The 23,543-nt window shown below is 41.2% G+C and overlaps 1 protein-coding gene across 1 annotated transcript in view; it reads left to right on the forward strand.

The window, feature by feature from the left end:
• The first annotated feature begins 490 nt into the window (after positions 1–490).
• hectd2 (HECT domain containing 2) overlaps positions 491–23,543 on the forward strand; it is a 56,687-nt gene continuing 33,634 nt past the window's right edge. The window contains exons 1-11 of the mRNA XM_038732807.1: positions 491–1,012; positions 6,599–6,740; positions 14,618–14,756; positions 14,896–14,998; positions 15,181–15,270; positions 16,324–16,388; positions 16,722–16,767; positions 19,014–19,123; positions 21,274–21,422; positions 21,518–21,641; positions 23,213–23,309. Coding sequence (XP_038588735.1) covers positions 929–1,012; positions 6,599–6,740; positions 14,618–14,756; positions 14,896–14,998; positions 15,181–15,270; positions 16,324–16,388; positions 16,722–16,767; positions 19,014–19,123; positions 21,274–21,422; positions 21,518–21,641; positions 23,213–23,309 — 1,149 coding nt within the window. The 5' untranslated portion in view covers positions 491–928. The remainder of the gene's footprint in view (positions 1,013–6,598; positions 6,741–14,617; positions 14,757–14,895; positions 14,999–15,180; positions 15,271–16,323; positions 16,389–16,721; positions 16,768–19,013; positions 19,124–21,273; positions 21,423–21,517; positions 21,642–23,212; positions 23,310–23,543) is intronic.

Here is a 23,543-nt window from a genome sequence, read left to right on the forward strand (position 1 = left end):
TCTTGTTGGACACCAGAAAAGGGTCTGAGCCTCCACGTAACCACTGACCTCTGCTCTCCCCTTAAAGGTCACTAATCCTCTATCCAGCTGCTACAGTGCAATGTTAAACTGTTATGCGTCAAATGCACATATATTATACACCACATAAGTAAACTCACCGCCCCGAACGCTCGCTTTTGGTCTGAAAGCACAGTAAGTTTGGTTGAGAAAAAACTTTTTTTAATCATGTTTATTCTTGCTTTTTTTTCCATGGGCCTCTGTTTACATGTTTGTTTGTTTGATTCCCTTCAGTTCAGTACAGTTGTGCTTGAACATGGTTTTTATTAACAAACCCTCCTTTCTTTTTTCATTCCTTCTTTCTTTCAAAGCTCCCCGTTTTATTGTGAATCCCAAACAATTTCCAGTCTCTCTCTCTCTCTCTCTCTCTCTCTCTCTCTCTCTCTCTCTCTCTCTCTGTATGTATGTGTGGCGCTGCCGTCTCCAGGCGCCTCCTCCTCCAAACATGGCGCCGGCCCGCAGCATTGCTGCTACCCCGACAGACGACGCAGAGAGGGACAGAAAGAGGAGAAGAAGAAGCGGGTAGTAACCCACCCTGAACGTGTTTTAAAAAGTATTTTAAAACGAACACAACTTCAGGCTAGACTTTACTTGCTGCTTTTGGATACGTTTACGCGTCTGGCTGTGCGCGTAGAGCCCACCTGTGCGACGAAGGTAGATTTCACAATGTTTCGTGTAGGATGTGAATCTCCCTGATTTATGTGACATAACGGAGCAGACTGGGCAGACAGACGGGTAACTCTGGGTCAGAGTTGGCTCTGGTAAAAACATGTGCAGCCCTGTGAGGAGCAGAAACACAGAGGTTGTAGAGGACTGAGTCTTTCCAGGAATAAAAAAACCCCCAACTTTTACGCACTTTCACGCCGAGAGGATGGATGGAGAACAATCTGCGCTGTCAGGAGTTGAGAGGGAAAGAGAGAAGCTTCCACCAATTTACAACAGCTCCCCTCCTGCTGTAAGAAAACTTTTCTCCTTTTGTATTTTCCAAGTGATTGTTTTTACCGGGATTTCTCTTTATTGTGCAGAAAGTTTTTGTGTGTGTGTGTGTGGCATGAAATGTGTTTTATTTGTGTATTATTAATTTAGTGTCAATGTGGGAAAAAAAAACCCGTAACCTATCATTCAATGACCAACTAGTTTTCTTTATTTCAAATTACAGAAAAATCCAGTACTTTGTGTTTAAAGTCATTAAATAACGCTTTCAATATTGTGGGGAGGGAGCATATTGTCCACCACTATATAATTAGGGAGTATTAATTTGCGCTGTGTGATTCAGTGGCATACAAGTCTGAAAGATGCTTGTGTTTTACTGTACAGCCTGTATTCTGTTTTACTTGTTTTATTTCACTGTTTATTATCCATAACACAACACACCTTAGAAACAACACCTAATTAGGGAGTGGGGCACATCTTTTGGTACAGTACAATATGATAATCTGCATATGCATCTCTTTTTAATGCAGTTTGTAATGTCCATTTCCAATTCCTCGCTTTAATCCAGTTCATTTTAGAATAACATATCTGGCATTCTACAGATTCTGATCATCTTTGAGGCCGGTGAACACACACAGACTTGAACACAAGACACATAAGCATTATAAATCTATGTATAATGTATGACTAAACCACCTACAATCACCTAACATACAGTGTGCATATAGAGTGACGGCAAACTGAAAAACCTCTCCTCCTGTTGGAAAAAGTGATGCCCCTGTCTTATATAATGACTCCTGACATCAGCTCTCCAGCAGCGTCTGAGGCGGCTGACTGTTGGACTTTGCATCGGTGTGTTTTATGTTTGCTTCTCTGTGTCACTTCGAAGTCAGACTGGCCGGGTTGCAGGCTGGTTGGTTGATGTCATCTCCATTGTGTCAGGGAGCAGGAATGTGCAGTTGAGATGGTTTTGACCAATAAATAGTCTATCATTGCTCAGACCGACCGGTTGTGTCTGGAAATGCAATAAAGTGGCTGCATGCGTTCTCTCTCTGGGATTTCAGTCGGACTCGTTCTCTGAATCCCCCTCAGACGTCTTCTGGCCCCCTAAGCTTAGATCTGAGGAAATTCAGGCTCAGTGGTGGATAAAAAGGTCTTAGATACAGCGGGCTGTCATTGTGTTTGCAGACCAATAAAAACTGAAGAATTGAAGACAGATGCTCACTGAAGAAGAAAGTTTGTTTCACCTGAACACAAATTTGACCAGACCTGCTGTTTCTGCCTCCAAAAACCCCATTTTTCTCCAGATCTCCACGGGTATGATGAGATGATGGTCTGGTTACATTAGATTAGATATTTAAACAGAAAATTAATTTATGGCGAACGTTCTCTGGTTCTGGCTTCTCGGTGTAAGGTTAATGTGATTTTCTCTTGTTTCTGTCATTGTAAATTGAACATGCATTACGTGCAACAGGTGTCTCAGGAAGGTGTTGCTCCAACATGAGCCTAGAGAACAGCTTCAGTGCTCTTTGCCTTTATAGATCTCCACTGGACAGATGAACATCCCTCTTGTAAGATAATATTCCCTCATTTGGTGTTTTGACGATGGTGTCGTGAGCGTGGTCTAACATGTCTCAGGTGTTTGTTTAAGGCCCCCTATGATTCTGGTCTATCCCAGATGAAAGTTGACAAGTTGGCAGAGAGACGTGCATGTAAGATCGCTGGATTTTAAAGTGCTCCGGTGTTTATTGTGGTGACCTGCTGTAGAGCCATCAGCCATAAACCAATGTGTGAATTCTGCAGCCTGATCAGTCTGATCTGTAAAAACCTGAACCATAATTTAAAAAGCATGATCCGATATTATCAAATCAAGCATGATTTAAATGTGATGCTTCCACCTACAGTTGACTCTCTGAAGATCAGATTAGATCGTCTTTGACAGACAGACTTATCAGGTAATATATAATTTGCACAGATTCACCGCTCCAGTTGAAATTGCGTCCTTCCCCTGACTTTGTTTGCAATTTCTCTGCCTCTAAAATTTGGTTCTGGTTCCGTATGAACACACAGAACATATACAGTTTCAGTCTAGTGGATGTTTCACTTTGTTTCAGTCTGTGTTCGAGTTGTTCTCTCATAGCACTCAGAGAGCCAAAGAGACCATCGATGGCCTAAATCTGTCACGACTGGCTGAAAGAGTCATCCCTGACTTGTGATCAATAATTCACCATAATCAGTTCAAGCTGTCTTCGATCAATTCTGAGTGTCATCTCTGGCATAAAGCTGGCCCTAGTGCTGCCAGTGAAATCTGGCAGCCGCGGACGGCTCATATCTGGTCCTGTGGTGCCTGAACTCAACCAAGTGCGCCGTCATCCATGCAGCCGGTGGTGATAATGGCTGTGAATTTAAAACACGTTTCCTCCTTCTTTAACAGAATGCTCATCAGTTGCAGGTCTGTCTGTCTGACGATTCATTAACAGCCAGTCAGGATAAGAACTTCAGCTAATATATTTGACATGTTAAAAGCAATGAGATAATGAAACCTTTGGACATGGCAGAGAGGAAAAACCCAAGAGAATACAAACAAAACGTGACCGATCCAAACTCACACGGTCTCGCAATAATCTACAGGATTTGATTAGTGATTAACAGCTGAGGGAGAGAGAGAGAGGAGGGTGTGTGTGAGAAAGAGCGTCAGATGTGGAGCTCCTCTTGGTGTGGTTTCTCGCTGGATGACAGCATTTCCTTTCAGACTGAAGAGTTGGACTCACTATGATAAAACCTGCTGCGAAAACTGCTAATTGTTGTCAGATGTGAACCGGGACGTAGTCAGTGTTCATTTAATCAAAAAAAAACCTATGAGAAATACTTGCCGACAACCTTTTTTAGTAGTACAACTGATTTGGAAGTCGTCTCCATGTTTTGTTGCTCAGTGATGTCTCTGCTCCACGTTTCCCAGAGACCACCTGTCTATCAGCTGCTGTGGGTGGAGCTGTGATGAGTTAGGAGGGAGTGACGTGGCTGCTCTGTGGCTTCAATTAGAAAGCCGTGGAATTATACAGGTGCAAGCAAAGCAACAGGAGACGATCAAGACTAAAAGTCTGCAGCCACGCTAGAAGCCCAGTGTGCACAGTGGAAAATGAAGTACAGTTAAAGGCCAATTTATACGTCTGCCGATGCTGACCGAACAGCAAGGGCTGTGATTGGACGGCTCGGAAGCGTTACATTTCTGGCTCGTCCTTCTTCTTCTGCCTCGACCGGGTCAGGGGTCGTACATACATACCGTCTCCTCCGAGGCCCTCTCTTCCAGCGTTTTAGTAGTTTCACTAAAAGTCGCTGCTGTTCAACATGATCCGCTCACTTTCAGTCGCCATCGTTTGTAGCAGCCTGTTGTACACCGACTAAGAAGCAGAGACTCAACACACTGGAACATAGAAACCACACGGGCAACTAATGTTTTGGGCGCACAGCTGCAAAGCGACGCAGACACAAAATGTTTACGACGATGTGTAAACGACTTAGACTCGAGGCAGAAGTATAAATTGGTTTTGCGGGTATTAAACCTAAGTATTGGTTTGGAGATACTTCAGTCTGGACCAAAGGGGTGGACCTACCAGCCGACATTGCCATCCGTAGAGCCCCGCCACACTGAGTACCATTAAAATCACATTTTAAATATTAACAAATAACAAGCTTCTTGTAAATGTAGGTCTTGATAAATGGATCGCTGTGTTTTGTGTGCAGATCAGTCAGATGTTCCCACCTCCCACTGAGGAATGAGCTTCTGTCCAAAGACACAAGATGAATGTGTTTGTGTGGACAGTATGTTACGTATAACTACTCTGAAAATACTCACTAACTGTCCGAGGTTGTTGCTTCACACACAAACTGCCCTTTGTTTTGTTTTTTTCCTCCACGCTGCTGTGCACGAGAGACAAAATTATATAATGACATGGAAACTGTAGATAATGTGTGTGGATGCCAAGACTATGATTTTATTCTGATTTGTCCTCGGGGTCTTTTTTTCTTTGGAAACGGTTTCATTTTGAACGGCAGATTAATCGTCGTTCTGCTCCTTCTTCTCTGCAGCCCCTGAACACATCGCTGTGTGTGTGTGTGTGTGTGTGTGTGTGTGCGCTGCTGTCAGGAGCAGCTGCTGTGCATCTGTTGATCTCTCCACCTCCTCTTCCTCCACCTCTCAACCCTCCTCCTCTTCTCTTCCTCCTGTATGCTCATTCCTCTCCATCTGTTCTTTCAGGTTTCCCGTCCTCTTTCTCATATCCTTCTTCATCTATGCTTTGTGTTTTTCTCCGTCTTCACATTTTAATTCCTGGTCTTTACTCTTCCCCCCCTGTCTTATCTGCATCAATTTCCTTTCTTCTCTTTCTCTTATTCCTCCTTTCCTGATCTCTTCCCCTCCTTTCATCCTCTTACTTGCACTTTCTGCCCCTTCTCCTTTCTTCCTTTCTTTCTTCTTCCCTCTTGATCCTTTTTCTTTTTCTTGTCTTTTTTTCTTACACCCTCATATTCCCATTTTATTTCCTCACCTTTTTTCTTTCCCTTTCACCCTAATTTCGTCTTGTAATATCCATTTTTTCCCCCTCTCCCTTCTTCCTCTCCTCTTCACGTACTACATTTTAGATCAGATCAGTTTGGGTTATTTTATCATTGTCTATTCATGCAGCTGAAATTTTGGATAGATCTAAGAAGTTCCCATCCTGGTGAGAAACCCTAAAATCTGAGAAGGAAAAGAGTTTTTTTAGTAAAGCATTTGTGTTCATAACTTTTACATTCTTGGCCATTTGTTGCCTTATATTTTTAAGTAATAAATTGCAAAATTTTATATTCTGATGTTTCTTGTATTTGAACTTTACATGTAACTTCAGTTACTGTAGCTAGGTTTGCTATATCAGTATTATTGGCTGATCACAAATGAATCTTTACACACGTAAAAAAAAAAAAATTGTAGTGCAGCAAAGCTACATTTATGTTATTGGTTATTTTTTATATTACAATTTGATGGTCAGTGCAGTTTAGTATTCACATGTGCACAGATGCATCTCAGAAAATTTGAATATCATTCATTGTGAGCACGAGAGTGAGAGATGAAAGGTTCAGGAAACCTTTGCAGCTGTTTTAAGTTAATTAGGTGATTAGAGCTCTTCTCAGGTCGACATTTCTGTATTATAAATCCTTTAGTCTAATATTTTAATACATTTTGAGATACTCGATTTTTGATTTCCCTGAGCTGTAAGCCGTAATCAGCAGGACTAAAAAAATAATTTATTAAGAAATGTTTCCCTTTATGTGTAATGAATCTAGAATATACAGTATGAGAGTTTCACTTTTTTAAGTAAATGAAGGTAAAACAATAATCTAATTTTTTAAATTAATTTTAGATGCCTCTTTTATTGTTACTGTCATCTTTAATAATAAATGGTTTCATTATTACTGTTAAATTCTGCTCCAAAAATCAACAAGTAGAGAACTCCAAACTACATTTGTATGAAATGCTGGTTATTTATTCAGTGACGCTGTCTTCAACGTACACAAGCAGAAATTCTTCTTCTGTGTACCCCGTGGTAATGATGTCATCTTCCTGCGCCAGGGTATAGGACGAGGAGCTAAGCAGCCGTTTCCGTCTCTGGGCACCTTCATCTCCACACTGAGCCAGCGGCGGGACGCGGCGGGGCGGGGCTTGGCTGGCGGCATGACGGGCACCCTGACCAGCACCCAGTGGCTCAGACACGGTGAGTGCAGCGAGTGATGTCATCATTTCATCAGAGCAATTAAGCCTGATGTCAAGGCACGTTACTTAGGAGGGTTATTTTTCAACACATTTCAGCCATTTTCCATTTTCTCCTCTCTTCTTGTTACCAGAAACATTTTCGCTGATTTTTTTTTTTAATAATCTAAAAAGAGAAAATCATACAAAACAATCAAACCATAAAGATGTTGTCAAGCTCTCACATTCAGCGTTCCAGACTGTTATTCTTCAGTTGAACAGTCTGCCTGTGGGTGAGAGCAACAGATCACTGCACCAGATTTCAGAAAATGACACAGGAGTCTTGACTAACTTGACTCTGAAAGAATGACTAATGTTAAAAACACATGAAATAATCTCATTGGCCTTTTCTAAAAGAAATATATGACTCAATAATACACTAACTGACTTGCTTAGATTGGGACACGTTGTTGAAGAGAGTATTTTATCCTTGTCTGATGTTTGGAATTTGCCTGGCAAGTATTGTGAGACTAACAGAAACACTGTTCATGAGAGGTTCATTGTCTTAATGTTCCCCAAAAACAGACTTACGGAGGGAAAAAGCCTTTATCATTTTTACTGATTTAGTTTGCAACTAATGGAAAGCGTTTCTTTTTCTGTCTGTTTTGGTCTTGTGGATCTTCTTGAAGGTGCAGCGGTGTGTGTATGTGTTGTCCTGTTAAAAAGAAAACCTGTCACACATGCTCTGATGAAGGCTTCCTGCTGCAACACATCAGCAGATTTGGCTACCCAGTAGTTGCAAATAAAGCCGCTAAAATGATTAAGATATGAGGTGACTTTTTTTGAAAGGGACAGTGCAGAAGATAGCATCTTTACATCGATGTGAACTTTCACAGATCCTTATTTAGTCTTTTTAAATCTCAAATATTACCGTTAAAGTAGGGTCACAAAAGTGCAGTTTGAGTGTCAGTGGGGTGTGTTTTTGTTCCCCGTCTCTGTCTGGGATGTAATGGTGTGTTACTTCCTCTGTTTACAATACGCTCGATGTATGTACTCAGTCTCTGTTTATGTTGAACTGCTAGCAACAACATTGGAGCAGCACTCCTGTCTCCAAAATGGAAGGCTTTAAGAAAAGCAAGAAGAAGAAGAAGAAGAAGAAGAAAAGCTGTTTTCCAGTTGATGACCGTGCATTAGAAAAATCTACAGCGTGCAGAAAATCACAGGATCACACTTCTAATTAGAAAGTTACAGGCGGTTTAACGGGGTGATTCAGGTCTCAGCTGACTCACACTTCTTTACCTTCAGCTGAAATCACTCAGTGATCAGAAAAGTTAGATTATCTGTTGAAATGTTTTCAAATATTCTCCCTGCTCAGTACGTTTCATGAAAAATAAGATGTTTGTTTGAGTCCTCAGAAGATAAAGCACAAAATTAGAAATATTAGTTATGAAATTGTCCCTGTGACAGAAAAAAAAAAAGAGAAAAATCAAAATTAACAATCATGCCTCGAGGTTCTTGACGGCGGCGATATTGTTTATTCATTGTCAGCATTTCGACATTAAAGGGAATGTTGCTTCCTGTTAAAGACGAGGTTATTTCTGACTGCCGTGAGAACGCAGACCCAGTGGAGCGCTCACCAGCCCGCTTTGTCACCACGGCTACTGATGCCAGAGTAATTATGCAAACCTCCGCCCCAAATGAAAACCATATGAAAGTGAAAACACTCAACACACACACATTAGATAGTGTAGCATTCCTCGGGCCCGTTACAGCCGTCCGGCCCACTGGATAATCACCACAATTTGCTTTTTCATCTGTAAAGTATTACAGGAGGTTTGTGTTTCCTTTTTTAATATTGTTAAATATGGTTTTGTGTGCCGAGGCTGGACTGAGTTTCATTTCAGGATCGGAAAAACAATGACACCTTTTCTAGAAACACTGGCAGCTTGTTATGGAAAAAGATTAAAAACTTTATTGATCTCAGCAGGGAACCTGGGGCCCTGCAGCAGGATGTGTTGACTGGGTACAGAGAAGAAAATTGGTTGTATAAAAATAATTTCTGTTTATTCTTTTGTTCCTTAAAAAGTTTCTCTCACATCTGAAGGTGATCTACCACCATGCTCCTGGTTCGGTTCTCTAAACATCCCTAACGTCCTCAATGCTCAAAGAAAATCTTTAAACATGTGAGGCTTGTAGAGTGAATCGTCACATTTTCACACACAATATTTGTGAAAACTCTGAAAATAGACTGATCCAGTTAATTTACAGACCACATTTACCACATTTACCGCTTTGCTTCACAAGATGTGACAGATGATTAAAATAAACAGCTAAATATCATACACAAATTTAAATAAATCATAGAAACACACAATATGTATACTGTTGAGAATTCCACGCATTTGCACTGTATGATCGTTGTAGGTTTATTTCAGTAATTGATTATTAGTGATTAACAGCTTACTCCTCCGTAAGATCTAATTGGCTTCCAAGAGCTCTGATATCCACGTACCATTTCTTTGTTTATTAGTTAACTTTATGCTTTTTGCATTTGTGTTGCCACAAGGGATGAAACGGTACGAAAGTTTCATATCACGATTATAGTGACCAAAATATCAGTATTATCACGGTACTGTAAAAATGTGAAAAGATTAAAATGATGCACACACTGAAACCATTTCAACAAGTTTTATATTAAAAAATACAAATAAAATAGCCATTTTGTATTTTTGCGTAAACATTAAAATAATAAAACCGAATAATACCTTTTGTAAACATGTGAAAACCATCTAAGTGTGCATTATCAAGATTTTAGATTTTATGTAACATAGGTAATGCAAATGACCCCGTCCACCATTATATAAAAACATAAGTCTTTAGAAGACAGTGACAGTAACTGCAATGAGCCCAACAGCTGCCAAAAATACAGAGGAAGTTAAAGTTAACTCACCCTGCGTTCACTATAAGGTCATTTTCTTCAATGAAGTTTCCCTCAGCGCTCTCATAAAAACTAAAATCCGACCTGACTTCAGAGTGAAAGCGCTGTCTTACGCCGTGTTGTCTTTGAGCCAAACAAAGCCACGGTGCATACTGTGCATGTTCACCTGCTTCTGGGAGACTGTCGCTAACTTTGGTTGATGCTGGACAGTGTTTGCCGTGAGTTTATAATAGCGCGGTAACCGAATTCAGGTATCATGGTAACTAAAATGTGTACGGTAAATAGATACAGGTTGCATTTTAATGCCAGGTGTAAATGGGGTTTAAATGAAATGGTGTTTCAGGGCCTTGTTACCAACTAGACCAAACTTTGTCCGAGTCAAACATGTTGACACCTTACAGTTGGTGATAACAGTGCATGTGTGTCAGTACGTGAGCACGTCCTCAAAAACAGCAGTGGAAAAACAGCGAGCTGCAGCACACAGCTCTCCTCTCCCTTCCAAACACCAGCTACCCTCCAGGCAGTCAGTGGACATAAAGTTGTTCCTGTGATGTAGAGACAGAGCTCAGTTAAAACTTTATGGATACAGATTAATAACTCACCACTCTGAAACTCTCGCTCCAGTCCATGTTGCCAAGCTGGTCGGCGACACGTACAGCTGAACCCGAGCCGTTTACTGGCTTCTCGCTGACCCGCCCTTCTCTGCTTCTGATTGGCTAGTAGTCCTTAACTAGGAACTGAGCATGTGCAACTCCCAACAAAGATCATTTAGAGACAAGATGTATCACTCCATAGCTAAAACGAAGCCTTCAACACAGGGTGAAAAGAGGAGCTGCAGCAATGTGCAGGATGACAAAAAAATATGGTGTTTTTTGAAAATGAAACCATATAAACCTGTTCTGGTAATATGATTTTGAACCTGAAAATGAGCATAATACCACCTCTTTAATAAAGCACCCCAATGGGGGGAAAAAGACCAATCTTACCTTTACAGTAAATTGTCCCCTAATTAAATGGGTATCTCTTACTGAATTAAAAACCCCTCACGTGGTTTCCTGTGACGCTGGATGACCGTACATGCTCATCTGCAGTCGGATGTTTGTGGACTGCTCCCTTCGTTCAAGCTCAGCAGGAACAATAACACGAATTAATGGATTGCACTTCATGACAACACTTGAGGAAGATAACAATAAAAAGAGGAGAGTGAGAGGATGTCCTTGGAGGTCTTGACAGGATGTCATGACAACCAAGGCTTGCTACTGCCGGGATTAAATGATGGGTGATGCACAAGATGACAAAGCAGGGGTAATTAGGAAGCTGTGGAGGAGGAGGGAGGGCAAATATGCAAAGATGAAAGGATGAGGGTTAGGAGTATTTTCTTTTCCTTGTTCCTGATCTTATCAGCTCCACTTTTTTTTCTTTTTCAGTTTCAGTATGCCAGTTTTCCATCTGCTTCTTTCAACTATTATGATAAATTATATTCTTTACTTGATTGACATTTTTATGCTGCAAAACAAATCTTTTGAAGGATCTAGATGTAGTTTTATTTTTTATTTTATTTTTTTTAATGAATGAATCACTTTTTTATTGCCTATATGTGAACCTCACATAAAAATGAGTGCTGGGCAACGATTAAAATGTTTAATCACGATTAATCGCATTGTTATGCGCTAAATTGAATAATAAATTCTAAAGTAGTGTATTGCGCACTTTTATTAATTAATTTAATTTAAATGTACTGCTATAAACATTGATTTGCAGGCTGATCAACAATAATTTTTTAAAAACTGCGTTAATGTGCTATAAAATAATTGTCTGTGTTAATTAATTAATGCATTGATGCAATAATAAAGCCAGTTAATCATTTCTGCAAAGCATGTGAAACAGATTGTGATCTGTGTTTTAGGCGGCTCAAGTTGGATAACGTCACCCTCCAATCAATTTAGCTATGCTGACATTAAATGCAGTCAGTGTAAAATCATCATGTAACGAGCATGGATCAGTTCAACGTCAAGCTGATAAAAAAAAAAAAATGACTGTACCGTTGCAGTGGGAGTTTACCTGAGTTTGCAGCATGTTGTGTTATGCCGTCTCCAGTTTGTTGGTCTCTGTTTTGGCTTGCTCATTGGTTTGAGCGTGCGCCTGGGAAGATAGAAGTTGCATTCTGAAACCTCAGCGCTAGAAGTCACTTAAAACTTCACATGGCCCTTTTTCAATAACAAATTAAACAAATTGGGATATATATTAATACAATACAAATTTCATTTTTTAAGTTGAACCTCCAACCTTTTCTCTAGCTCCACCATGAAATCAATACTTCTACTTGTACACATACCTGACGACGAAATCTACTGGATAGATTTACATGGCTTTTCCTGAACAGCTTTCGGGATGCGATGCACTCTTTTAAATAACGACACGTGACCTTTTCTGTAGCGCCACCCTCAGGAAGAAATTCTCCAGTGTTATACAGAAAGAAACATCTGGATTCCTGTGATGTGTAACACCTGATCTCATTGTCATTCATCCGTCTGTCCGTCTCTGTACTATGTGTCTCTTTTATCTTCTGCTTGTACAACCCGCCAATGCCTACAGATTGAGCACCCACAATGCACCTGGACAAGCCTGCTGGTGACTATTGTTACTGTGAGGACGGCTACAATAGGAGGCTATTTATAAACAGAACTGATGGTTGGTCAGAAGTGGGAGGACGGGTGAACAGGTGTCCCGCGTGTCTTTCTGAATGACCGTGTGTGTATTTGTATGCTGTGGGGAGTTGTTGCGCAGTGGTCTGGCCTCTGTGATTACACACTGACTGAGGTTAATAGCTATCATTTGTATATTTGTGTGTGTGTGTTGAGACAAAACATCGTCAGTGACAGTCTGGCTCTCTCTTTTACCGTCTGTCCTCTTTGTCTTTTTGTCGCGGTGTTTATTCTCGGCACCTTTACATGTTCGCAGATAGAAATGGTAAAAACAAAATCTCTTGTTTTGTTTGCTGTCCAGCCAATTTGTCTGTTTCCTCTCGGTCTTTGATTTAAAGCTCTTTTGAACTGCAGCTCTGCTTTTAGTAGTCATCAGCAGTTTGATGTTTCTATCAAAGTGCTGTCTACTTGGATTGTTTGATGAATTAATGAATCGTTCTTCATCCTCCATGAATCCAGTGAGTGTGAAACACGTTTTCATTAGCAAAATGACTGAATGTACAGCTAAAACAAAAGCCAGCAGACTGAAATAATATTAAAATGTAGAGAGTTATAACAATCAGCTTGGGTTATAAGCTTCTACATTTATAATTCGAGAGCTACTGTGATCAGTCCATGAAGATGTGGCAGCTGCTCAGGCGGCGGAGCGGTTCGTCCATTAATCACTAGGTTGGCGGTTTGATTAGCGGATTCGACATTCGTTCCTGTGTGTGTGTGTGTGTGTGTGGTGAATGGGTGAATGAGAGGCAAAATTGTAAAGGGCTTTGTCCGGGTAGGCAGAAAAGTGCTATATAAATCCAGTCCTTTTGCCTTCTAATACACAGTAAAAGCTTGTGTCACGGGGACACAGTACAACGGACGTCTGATCTCGCAAGTGTTTTTAGTATTAAACCATTTCATTTATATTTTATACACTTGTGAGCTCATAGCTCTTAAGATTCAAGCTTCAAATCTGGACCTTTCTATACAGAATCTGGCTCTTGTGTCTGCTTCAGTACAAACAAGACACTTCCGAGGTTTGTGGCCTGTACTACGAAGCGAGGTAACTGGCTTATCCAGGTCTAACTTCGTGACGTCGGGTGTAACTTCCTGATTAACCCGTACTACGAAAGGTGGATAGCTGTTACCCGAGGCCTGTTGCCATGGCAATTTACGCTGCATCTCTAAACTGCTCCGAGGACATTTGGTTCGTGGTTAACTTGAGGCTACCCTGTATACGGACTACACACCACATCTGTACTCAGTGTTAATGATAGGAAGTTGGATATTAGTACACACCAACATAAAATATGTTTAGATTTCATCCTGACTTGTTCCACTGCGGTTGCAGCTGAAATTAAGTTAGGAAACACATCAACATTAGGCTACGTTCATACAGCGAGCACTGCAGCCTCTGCGATTGTAGGGAGGAAATCTTAATTTTTCCTGGATCCTGGAAAAATTGGATGAAAAAATCCTGGATGAAAGTGTCAAATTTACAAGAACAAAACGTCTTAAATACCTTGAAATTCATGCCACAAAAAATCAATTTTCTCCTGAATACGTCCACTCCACGGCAAAGTCTCAAAGGTGCATGATAGTGATTGTGGGCTAAACTCACCTGTTTCCTCACTGCTAAATCTGACTGTGAAGTCTAATATAATTTCCCACCAGAGAATAGGCCTAGTCAAGTTTTTTTTCTTAGATTAATCTCTGTCTCGGATTATTACCCCTCTCCACTGGCTCCTTTTTTTTTTTTTTTTTTTTCTATTTGCAATGGACATAATGTGCAGTTGTACCTTTACATCTTAATCATATTACACATAAAAGAAGAGCCCATAAAATACATAAGAGATTTGAACTACAATGAGAACACTGTGAAGATAATTAGGCTACAAATTTACTCCACGCGATGCCAACAAGCCTCCCTGGCTTTGTCGGCCGCCACGATATTAGATTTAGCCGTTAACTTTCTTTACAATCATAATTTCCTGACACAATCAACGTGCATTCCTCTGGAGAAATACGGAGCATGAGCCTGCCTGCACGGCTGAATACAACCCTCTTTATGCAAACACGCACCAACTCTAATTAAGTTAGCTCCGACTTAACTAACTAACATCTTGGTACCGTTTAACTTCAGAGTTTGTGAACCCTGAGTTTGCTTGATAACCCCGAGTTGACTCTGAGTAGGTTGAACTTCCTCAGAGCTGCAGTGATCCTTGCATGTCTCAGAGGAAGCAGAGTTAATGAGGGGTTTATTGTCTTTTTGTGTCTCAGGGAGAGAGCTGCCTCCGATCTGCAGTGATGTTCGCCAAAAGCAGCGGCTCTCCATTGACACTCTGCCCCCAGAGGTCAAAGCTCCGTTTCCCTCCGACCCCATCATCCCCCTGCGAACCAAGACCACCAAGGAGTTTCTGTGAGTTCCCTGAACATTTAAGACTGTTGTCAGTTTTCTGCTAAAAACTCCCCATGAAACAAACCCACCTCACTTCTTTAGTTATTTTGGAGCCAAGCCTGGTTTCTCTTTATCAGCATCGTGTGTTTGTGTTTGCCAGAGAGGACATGGAGGGTGCCGTCCAATCAGGTGACTGGAGGGAGGTCCGAGAGTTTTACCTGACCACCTTTGATTCCTTCATAGAAATCAACGCTGCCTTTAAGGTAGAACACATAAACACACACGCAATCTGGCTCTCAGCAGCATGCCTGTTGTGAGAAAACTGTTTTAGATGCTTTTAAAATTTCCCCAGACGCCATAACTGTTTTACGATGGGAAAGCAGTTTTTTCCTTCATGCTGTCTCTCTCCTTCCGTTTCTTGCCTCCCTCCTCTGTCTTTTCCCAGCGAGAGGCGAACGGATCGTTTAACACCATAGATGACTCGGGAGTCAACGCCAAGTTTGTCAACGCTGTTTACGACGCACTGCTCAGCACAGTAAGCATGTGACAGCAAGACCACTCCGACAAACCAACACACATACAGGCTTGTGAACAAAGACATGGTGCTCATATCTCACCATTAACCATGACATTTCAGGTTTCGAACCGCCACCAAGTCATTGGACATTTGCAAAGGATAATGTATTTTATCATGACATCACAACCTGTTCTCACTCCCCGACTCGTCACATATGGACGCTTGGTCAAGACCCATCGGCGTCAGTTTGTAACGCACTGGGGATCCCTATAGCGTCACAGTTCAGCGCAGTGGGGAAGCCCTGTAGTGTCTGTTTTTGACGGTAAAGGCAGGTATATGATATTTAACAGAAAAGACGGAGTAAGGAGGTGGTTGGGGTGGATGGAGGGCCAGAATCTAGACTTTGAACCAGAAGTCCGGGGTTCGTGTCCCATTGAAACAAAATGTCACAAAACAAAATGGTTCTTAATGTACGTTGGTTAACTTGCGTGGTAACTGACGTACGTAGTCATTTTAACCAACGCCATGATCTTTTATTAACCTTAACCAAGTAGTTTTGTTGCCTAAACCTAACCAAATTGCAACGTTTCACAACTTTAATAACGTGCCGTTTCAAAATTGAAAGTCTAACCGGACATTGCATATTTATTGTTGCTAAGCGTTGCTAACTTGCTAACCTTAAACAGTGACACTAACGGGTTACCCAGGGAGTTAAAAAGCCGTGACAAAGTGTCAAAATGTGACGAGTTGGGAGTGAGAATGCGTTGGTCAGTCTGTCACACATAAGTTGTATAAAACGTCAGGTACTTGCTGACTTGTTGAGATGACAGGAGATGCTCATTAATGACGCCCCAAAACAAGCTGTAACAACACGTGTTACCTGGATTAGTCAGTTCATTCAGTGAATGTAAAAACAGCCGAGGATCTTTTCTCTTCAAGCTTTCCTAAACACTTCTGTGTTCTTTCTGTTTAAGTAAAGGTTAGACCAGCGTTTCTTTTCGTGCGACCGACATTCTTCTCCTGATTCTTTCTGTTTTGGAAGTTGAATATGTTTTTTGCTTGTGTGTTTAGCCTCAGGACATCCAGAAGTCAGTGTTGAAAGGGATCATCAACAGCCTGCTGAGGGAGTGGAAAGGGTGAGAATATGTCTGCATTTTAAACTGCATTCCCAACAATGCAAACATAAATCAGATAATATGGTAATTTAAATTCATAGAGTAGTAAAGTAAAATGGATGATGCCAAACAGTTTAATGCTAGAACATTTAGAGAACTGCTCTACTTAGGCTTAAAGGAATATTCAGTGATTTTGACAATTCACTTGCTCTCTTATAGTAGTTAGTTTCTCTGTTTCTTCAGTACGGCTCCTTCTTGTTAATCCTGGATTAGCACAAAGACGGAGCTTGCCTAGCTTGGTTTTGTTGCAGTGCTCTTTTTCTGTGACAGGTTTTGGTTTGTCTGTGTTTTCAGGCCTCGGACAAAAGATGACCTGCGGGCTTATTTCATTCTTGTTCAGGTGAGACTGAAACTCCTCCAGACACAGTAAAGATAAGTCCAAGGTGTCCGGTTATATCACAATAAAAGGTGGGGAGAGGAAGAAAGCTACATATGAGAGTGATACTCCCTGCAGGACACGGTGGAGCGGATTATTGAGCTAGTGTGGACGCTTGATTTGATTGAAAGTGTGTTTGAAGTCCGTTTTAAAACAACAGATGTTTAGGTTACTGGATAAATAAAGAAACTGATGTGTGAACTGATTGTGGGCAGCATCATTATTGTTGATATGGTGACCTGTAGGTTAATATACATTGTGCATCAGTTAAGCAGATCTTAAGAGGTGTTGAACTTCTGATGACAGACACAATGATTACTTTGCGAGCACAGAAAACACTGCAGGGACGGCAGCCTGGCTCTTCTATCGAGCCGTGACGTTTAGCCTGCAGACATCTAGGGCTTATGGGAAATGGTGTATCGTTAAAGGGTGCTTAAAATGTAAACCTTGAAGAAACACGAATATTATGTGTTTTTTCAAAAAAAAATGTCCTTATCTAAACACATGAAGTGACCCACCCAACATACTAATAAGAAATACTCTGTTCATTGGCTAGATTTTTAGTTATTAGTGTAGTTGCGAATCCCAGTGGTATTTTGAATAAGGTTTTCTTCCTTCCAGTTTCACTTTGGCCCTTTATATATCACAAGCCCGCCAGGACGCCCCGTCAACAGCATCTCCACCTAAGAAACATCACTGAAACCGAGGCAAAGCCTTTTTTAATCCAGAGCAGCTCTGCTAGTGTTGCACACAGATGCATGCTGTCACGAATCAATATCATTCATCGATACTGTTGGCGGCTGTTCATTTGCTGCCGTGGTTCTCTAGATCTCCACGCTGTGTCAGCTGGGAAGTTGTTCACGACACCCATACTTTCTGTATAAATATACTAATTTATACTTATTTAACACTGGATTTATGACTACAACAACTGTTTTTCTTTCTTTCTTTCCCACGCCCTTTCCATCCATCTTTTTTTCATCTTTTTTTTATTTATCATTGCTGGTGGACAGAAATATTCATCTCGTACCTCTCTGTCTCGTTCTTATTCTGCCCTTTTCTGTTTGTGGGCTCCTTTCTTTGATCCTATTTTTGATCTCTCTCTGTCTCTCTCTCGTGTCTGATTTCCATATATGGTTTTGGGAATTAGACTCCGATAAAGACAGGAATCTGCAGTAGTTCCACTGTGGTTCCACGCTCCATCAGCGCACACATGCACACGGGCCAAATGTCTGATTTTTTTTTTGTCCCATTTGACTTTGACGACTCGCCTCGTCTTCCAACTCTCAGGAGAACACAACCACACACACAGATTGGGACTGGGTGAGGTCATGTTGGAGTTGAGGACGGCTGGTTTCCTGCCTGACGACGACTCCCTCTTCTTTATAGGCTCTTCTTTCTCTCTCTCTTCATCCCTGTGATAACACCCTGTAAAGACTGAATTGAGCTCTTTGGGATTATCTCACTTATTATGTAATTTGTTATTATTTTATTGCATCCAAACACCAGTCTAACAGACAGAACCTTGTGTTCTCAAAGTCAAACTGAGTCATGTCTTTTGAAAGAAACACAACAACAGCAGCTGTACTCGATCTTTTAGTTTACCTTCACAGTGTCCCAGCTGTCTCTTACTAAATATTAACTGTGTGTGGAGCATGTAGCATGTTCACAATGGACCTCTGGGCTTATTTTTGTGGTTCTGTCCAACATTTCTTTCAGTTACAACCAAGTTAATCGCTCAGATTTGAGAACATGCTGACATTGCTAAAAAGAAGTCTGACATGGACATTTATTTTTGCCATATGGTTTCATTTTTTCTTCCAAATAAGTCTGTCTGGGGGTTTGTTGTCTGATCGCTTGAGCGCTCATGTTTTTGGTTGACCATCCGACTTAGTGATGTCGCCACATTCCCAGATCTGAGGTATTAACTTGGTGAGTGAAATGGTTTTTAATACTTATAGAAACCAGAATGAGATCCAAGTTGTAATAAACCCGCAATTATTTTTTTTATTTATGATAGCGTGCAGACTGAAAACCCTGGAGGTTTGAGTGTGATGGACACTTTTTCCGTTCACCAGCTGTGTGTGTCCCAATTCAGGAGCTGGATCTTCTGAAGACGGTAGTTTCAAGGCCAGATATGTGAGTGGTTAGCTTTATCACAATATGATATATCGCTGTGTGTGTGTGTGTGTGTGTGTGTGTGTGTGCAGAACCCCCAGTATTCAAGCACCAGCACCTACGTGATCTACGCTCACCTGCTGAGACAGATCGCAGCTCTGTCTGAGGCCGACCACCACTTCCTGGTTCACTGGCTCAAAAAGTAAGTGTGTGTGTCAACCTTTAAATGTTGGTTTGCTGCCAAGTTGCCATAGCTTTCTGTCTGTGCATGTAACCTTACTCTTCCTGTCTTCCTTTGAGTTTTCATTGAACAGCAAATTTTACCTAAACCTTTGAAGTGCCACAGAAATGAAATGGGTTCTTTAACAGCAGGATTAAAGCAAAAGTATACTTTCTTTACCTTCTGTAGGGTAGAGGCTGTTGTATGTTGAACAGATTGTAAAGCCGTCTGAGGGACATTTGTGATTTGGGGCCTCTGTAAATAACTTCTGGATGTGTAGGCGGATTGAGCCTTGTCATCTCGTCTTTGCTGCAGGCTTAGCAAGTGATTTATTGTGTGATGGCAACATAAATTTTAAGTGTTTCCATCTCTAACTGGAAGTACTTTGCTCTGGCTCACTTTCTTTATGCAAATATCACACACCACTTCCAGCTTTGATGAATCTCTCATGTCATTTAATACAAACCCCAAACTGCAGCAGTTACATTCTTTTCAGCCACCGACTTGTTTTTCATCATGATCTTTGTTTTTCCTCTCTAATCTGAGGAGGTGGGCTCATGCGGCAGTAAAGACATGTTGGCTATATTCAAGTATGCTGCATATACATTAGTACCATTTTACTGTCCAACCAACCCTGGTCAGACGGTTGTTTGTCATGTGTGTGGCATCCCTACCCAGCCTGGAGAAACCATCAAAGGCTTAAGCTCGCCTTTGCCCAGATGTAGTATACAGCCCTGCCAGTACTGTTTTAGGACGGGGTAAATGCATTTGGAGTTCTGACTGAAATCAATTTACAGCAACAAGTCAAGAAAACTGTCAAGAGTTGGCAGACTTGAACAAATGCTTAATTTTGTTTACTTATTCTTTGATCATATACACCGATCAGCCACAACATTATGACCACTGACAGGTGAAGTGAATAACCGTGGCAGTGGGTGGGATGTATTAGGCAGCAAATGTAAATCTGAATGCTCTGTCTTTGTGACCACTGAAAGCGCTTTTTACGCTACATCCCATTTACCCATTCACACACTCAGCCTAAGCGCTCAAACAGAAACTAACATTAACCTGAGCCACAGCCGTGGAAAGTAGGGAAAATGGGCAGTGTAACGTTTTGAGCGACTTTGACGAGGGTCAGACTGCGATGGCTAGGCGACTGGATCAGAGCGTCTGCAGTGGTCAGTACCTATCAGAAGTGGTCCAAGGAAGGAAAAGCAGTGAACCGGCGACAGGGTCATGGGTGGGAGCGAAGGCTGACCCGTGTGGTCCGACCCAACAAACGAACTACTGTAGGTCAAATTGCTGAAAAGAATTTGATGCTGGTTCTGGTAGAAAGGATTCAGCAGTTTGTTGCATAAGTGTCTTCTGCTTACGTGTTGGTGCCAGATTCACACCTTCAGAGGTCTAGTGGAGTCGATGCCTCGACAGGTCGGAGTATTTCATTAGAAACTTCTGTGTTAAGACAAAATTAAACATTATTTTGGTATCTGTTTTTATTGTCACTGGGATTCAAACAGTGTGCAGCCCTACAATTCAAAGAATGATAAATTCTGATCACACTAAAACCACATTTAGTTCATTTTAAACAACAAATACTCCCCAAGGTCAACAGATGTGTTCAGACAGAGAGAGACACTAATGGATATGTGGTTAAGCTGGTGTTCACTCAGAGTAAAACAAAGGTTAGATGTACTATTTCTGCATTACAACTCCACAACCGTGTTTCAACGTAAAGTTAGCTGTTAAAGTTACTCCTATATTTAAAAAAAAAACAAAATCCACTCCCTGCCAGTTTAATCAGATCTTGCAGCTTTTAAAACTTGACACACAGCCTACAATTATGAATGTAAGCCGGGCTCTGTACGTCTCTCTCAGCCTGAATTAGGAGCCCTGAAGAATGCGTCCTTTTTGTGGTGATGATTTACAAGCGAGCTGGTTCAAATTACAAGTTCTGTTCAGTTGTGCTCAGATCCAAAAACCCAATTTCTCCATCCAACGCTGTTATTTTTTCTCTCTTAAAGTGTACATTAACGGTTTATTCTTGTGCATGTGTATATTTTCGGGTGTGTGCAGTTTGTGACTCTGCCAAACTGCTGATGTTAACCAATATTAACTTTGTGTGTGTGTGTCAGGCTGTCGGTGAGGCGTTTCAGGCAGCTGGTAGAGCGCCTCCTGCAGTTCATCTCCACCCGTCTGTTTCCTGCAGAACCAGACGAATTTCCTCCTCTGGCCAAGTGCGCCTGGTGGATTCCCTCTGCTACCAAAGTGCTCGGCCTGTTCAGTGAGTCTCGCACACGCCTTCATATCAGCGTAACGCAGAACAGTAACGCAAATGCCAAGGGTCATTTTGACACAATTGACTTACTCTCTCCTCAGATGCAGCCAACAGTGTCTCCTCTCCTCCCATCATGCCTTTCACCGACTTCTACAACATCACTCTGGAGCACATAGACTTCATGGAGGAGTACAGGACCTGGCAGAACTACGGCAATTCAAATAGGTCAGCTATTTGTCTGTGGCTTTTCCGTCTGGCTGACTCTCACTAAAATGACTGAATGTGTCAGGAACTGCTCCCATGCCTGGTAAATTAAAACCAAGTGACTAAAATATTGTTTGATTTTTGGTAGAAAACATCACTCTGCCTGTATCGAGCGCTATAAAATGGATTTGTTGCTTGACAGAGATTTTGTTGGTCCATAACTCACAGCAGTGTTTTTGTTGGCTTGTTGTGTGTTCCCACAGTTTGAAAATATATTAAACAAATGAACAATCCAGACAGCAGAAGAAGACACTTGTTGTGTAGAACACGCAGCATAGTAGGACAGTGGGCAGGAAAATATCAACTGTCCAGGGTGCATTTCTCCCATAAACAATGTTATATTGGATTGTATTATTGACTGTCTGTCGGAACATTTCAACACTGTCCTGGTTCATTCATGAGTACAAACAATGAGACGCTGAGATGTAGAAGTTCTGCTTCATTGAAAAGACTGTGTCCATGACAGCTTCAGGAGAGAGAGGACTGCTGTGAGAAACATCCAATCAGAGATGATCTTTGCTTTTTGCTGGGTCAAGTTTGTAGAACATGTTTGATAAACTTTTTTTGATAAAAAATTCACTTTTGGTTTTTGGAACAAGTCAGCAGTTTTGGTGCAGAGTTTTGTTTTCCTGATTGCAGCAACAAAGTGCTCAGAATACTTTATAATTCCACGTACCTTTTCAGAAAATGTGTAGAAATATATCTGATGGCCGTAACCTCCTTTTTACAGTTTAGTTTCAGAGAGTATCATGAAAAGTCAACTCTTAATAGGAAATGTGTTTTTGTTTTCATTAATCAATTAATCATTTAATCTATAAATTGTACAATAATACTGAAAAATGTCCGTTTTTTTATATATATATATATATATATATATATATATATATATGCATGCATGCATGCATGCATGCCAGAGCCGGGAGTGACGCCTGCTGAGTGCTTGTTTTGGCAAACCGGCACTCAAGACCAAATAATATTTAGTTGAATTCAGTTCGATGATAGTTCTGTCAACAAAGTGATTGATTGACTAATCATATCAGCAGGAAAAATAATAGTAGTAATAGTAGTTGGTTTATACTCTATACTACAAGTAAATTAGTGATAAATGGATCATATATGATGGAGCAGTGGAATAGACTCTCTGTAGTGACTTTTCCCAGGGAACGACCCGAAATGCTAACAGATGTGACATTAGCTTGACGAAGCTCTACCCGTGACCAAGAGTTCCTTCTGATGATTCTGGCTGGAAGTCAGACTGAGGATCTCCTCCTGAGCAGACACAAAGTAACGTTCCCACAGTTGCAGTTTATCCAGAGTTATGGAAACGCTTTCAGAAGCCGTGAAGTCTGTTTCACGCTGCGTCACGTCTCGTTAGTGTCCGATAAAGGAAATCAAAAGGAAATAAAAGTCCTTGGCTGGTGCGGTGGGGAATTCTGCTCCCGTCGGGCTTGGTGGGTGTAGATTTCAGAGCCTGCTCAATTTGGTAAAGCCAAAATTTTGTAGTTTTCATATTTCTTCTTGTCCTTTCTCAGGTTCTCCTTTTGTCAGTTTCCCTTCATCCTTTCGACTGTGGTGAAGAAAGCCATCATCCAGAAAGACTCTGAGCAACAGATGATCAGTCAGGCCAGGGTGAGACGCTCATTCACACACATGCAAACATATTCGTACTTCTTTACTTGCGAGGAACGTTGTTTAAATCATACATGTAACTTAACCTAAATTGAATTCCAGCCTCTACTCTTACACTGGTTTTGAAGTGAGGACCTCACTTTCCAAATGTTCCCTCACAGTACAAGGTCCTTATAAAGATATAAGTACAGTAATACAGATACATGAAAGGATGTACACAAGCAACAAATGCAT

This window comes from Micropterus salmoides, unplaced genomic scaffold (genome assembly GCF_014851395.1).
Source record: "Micropterus salmoides isolate LMB-PRFRI ecotype aquatic unplaced genomic scaffold, ASM1485139v1 Ms_hic_scaffold_2, whole genome shotgun sequence".
NCBI lineage: Eukaryota > Metazoa > Chordata > Actinopteri > Centrarchiformes > Centrarchidae > Micropterus > Micropterus salmoides.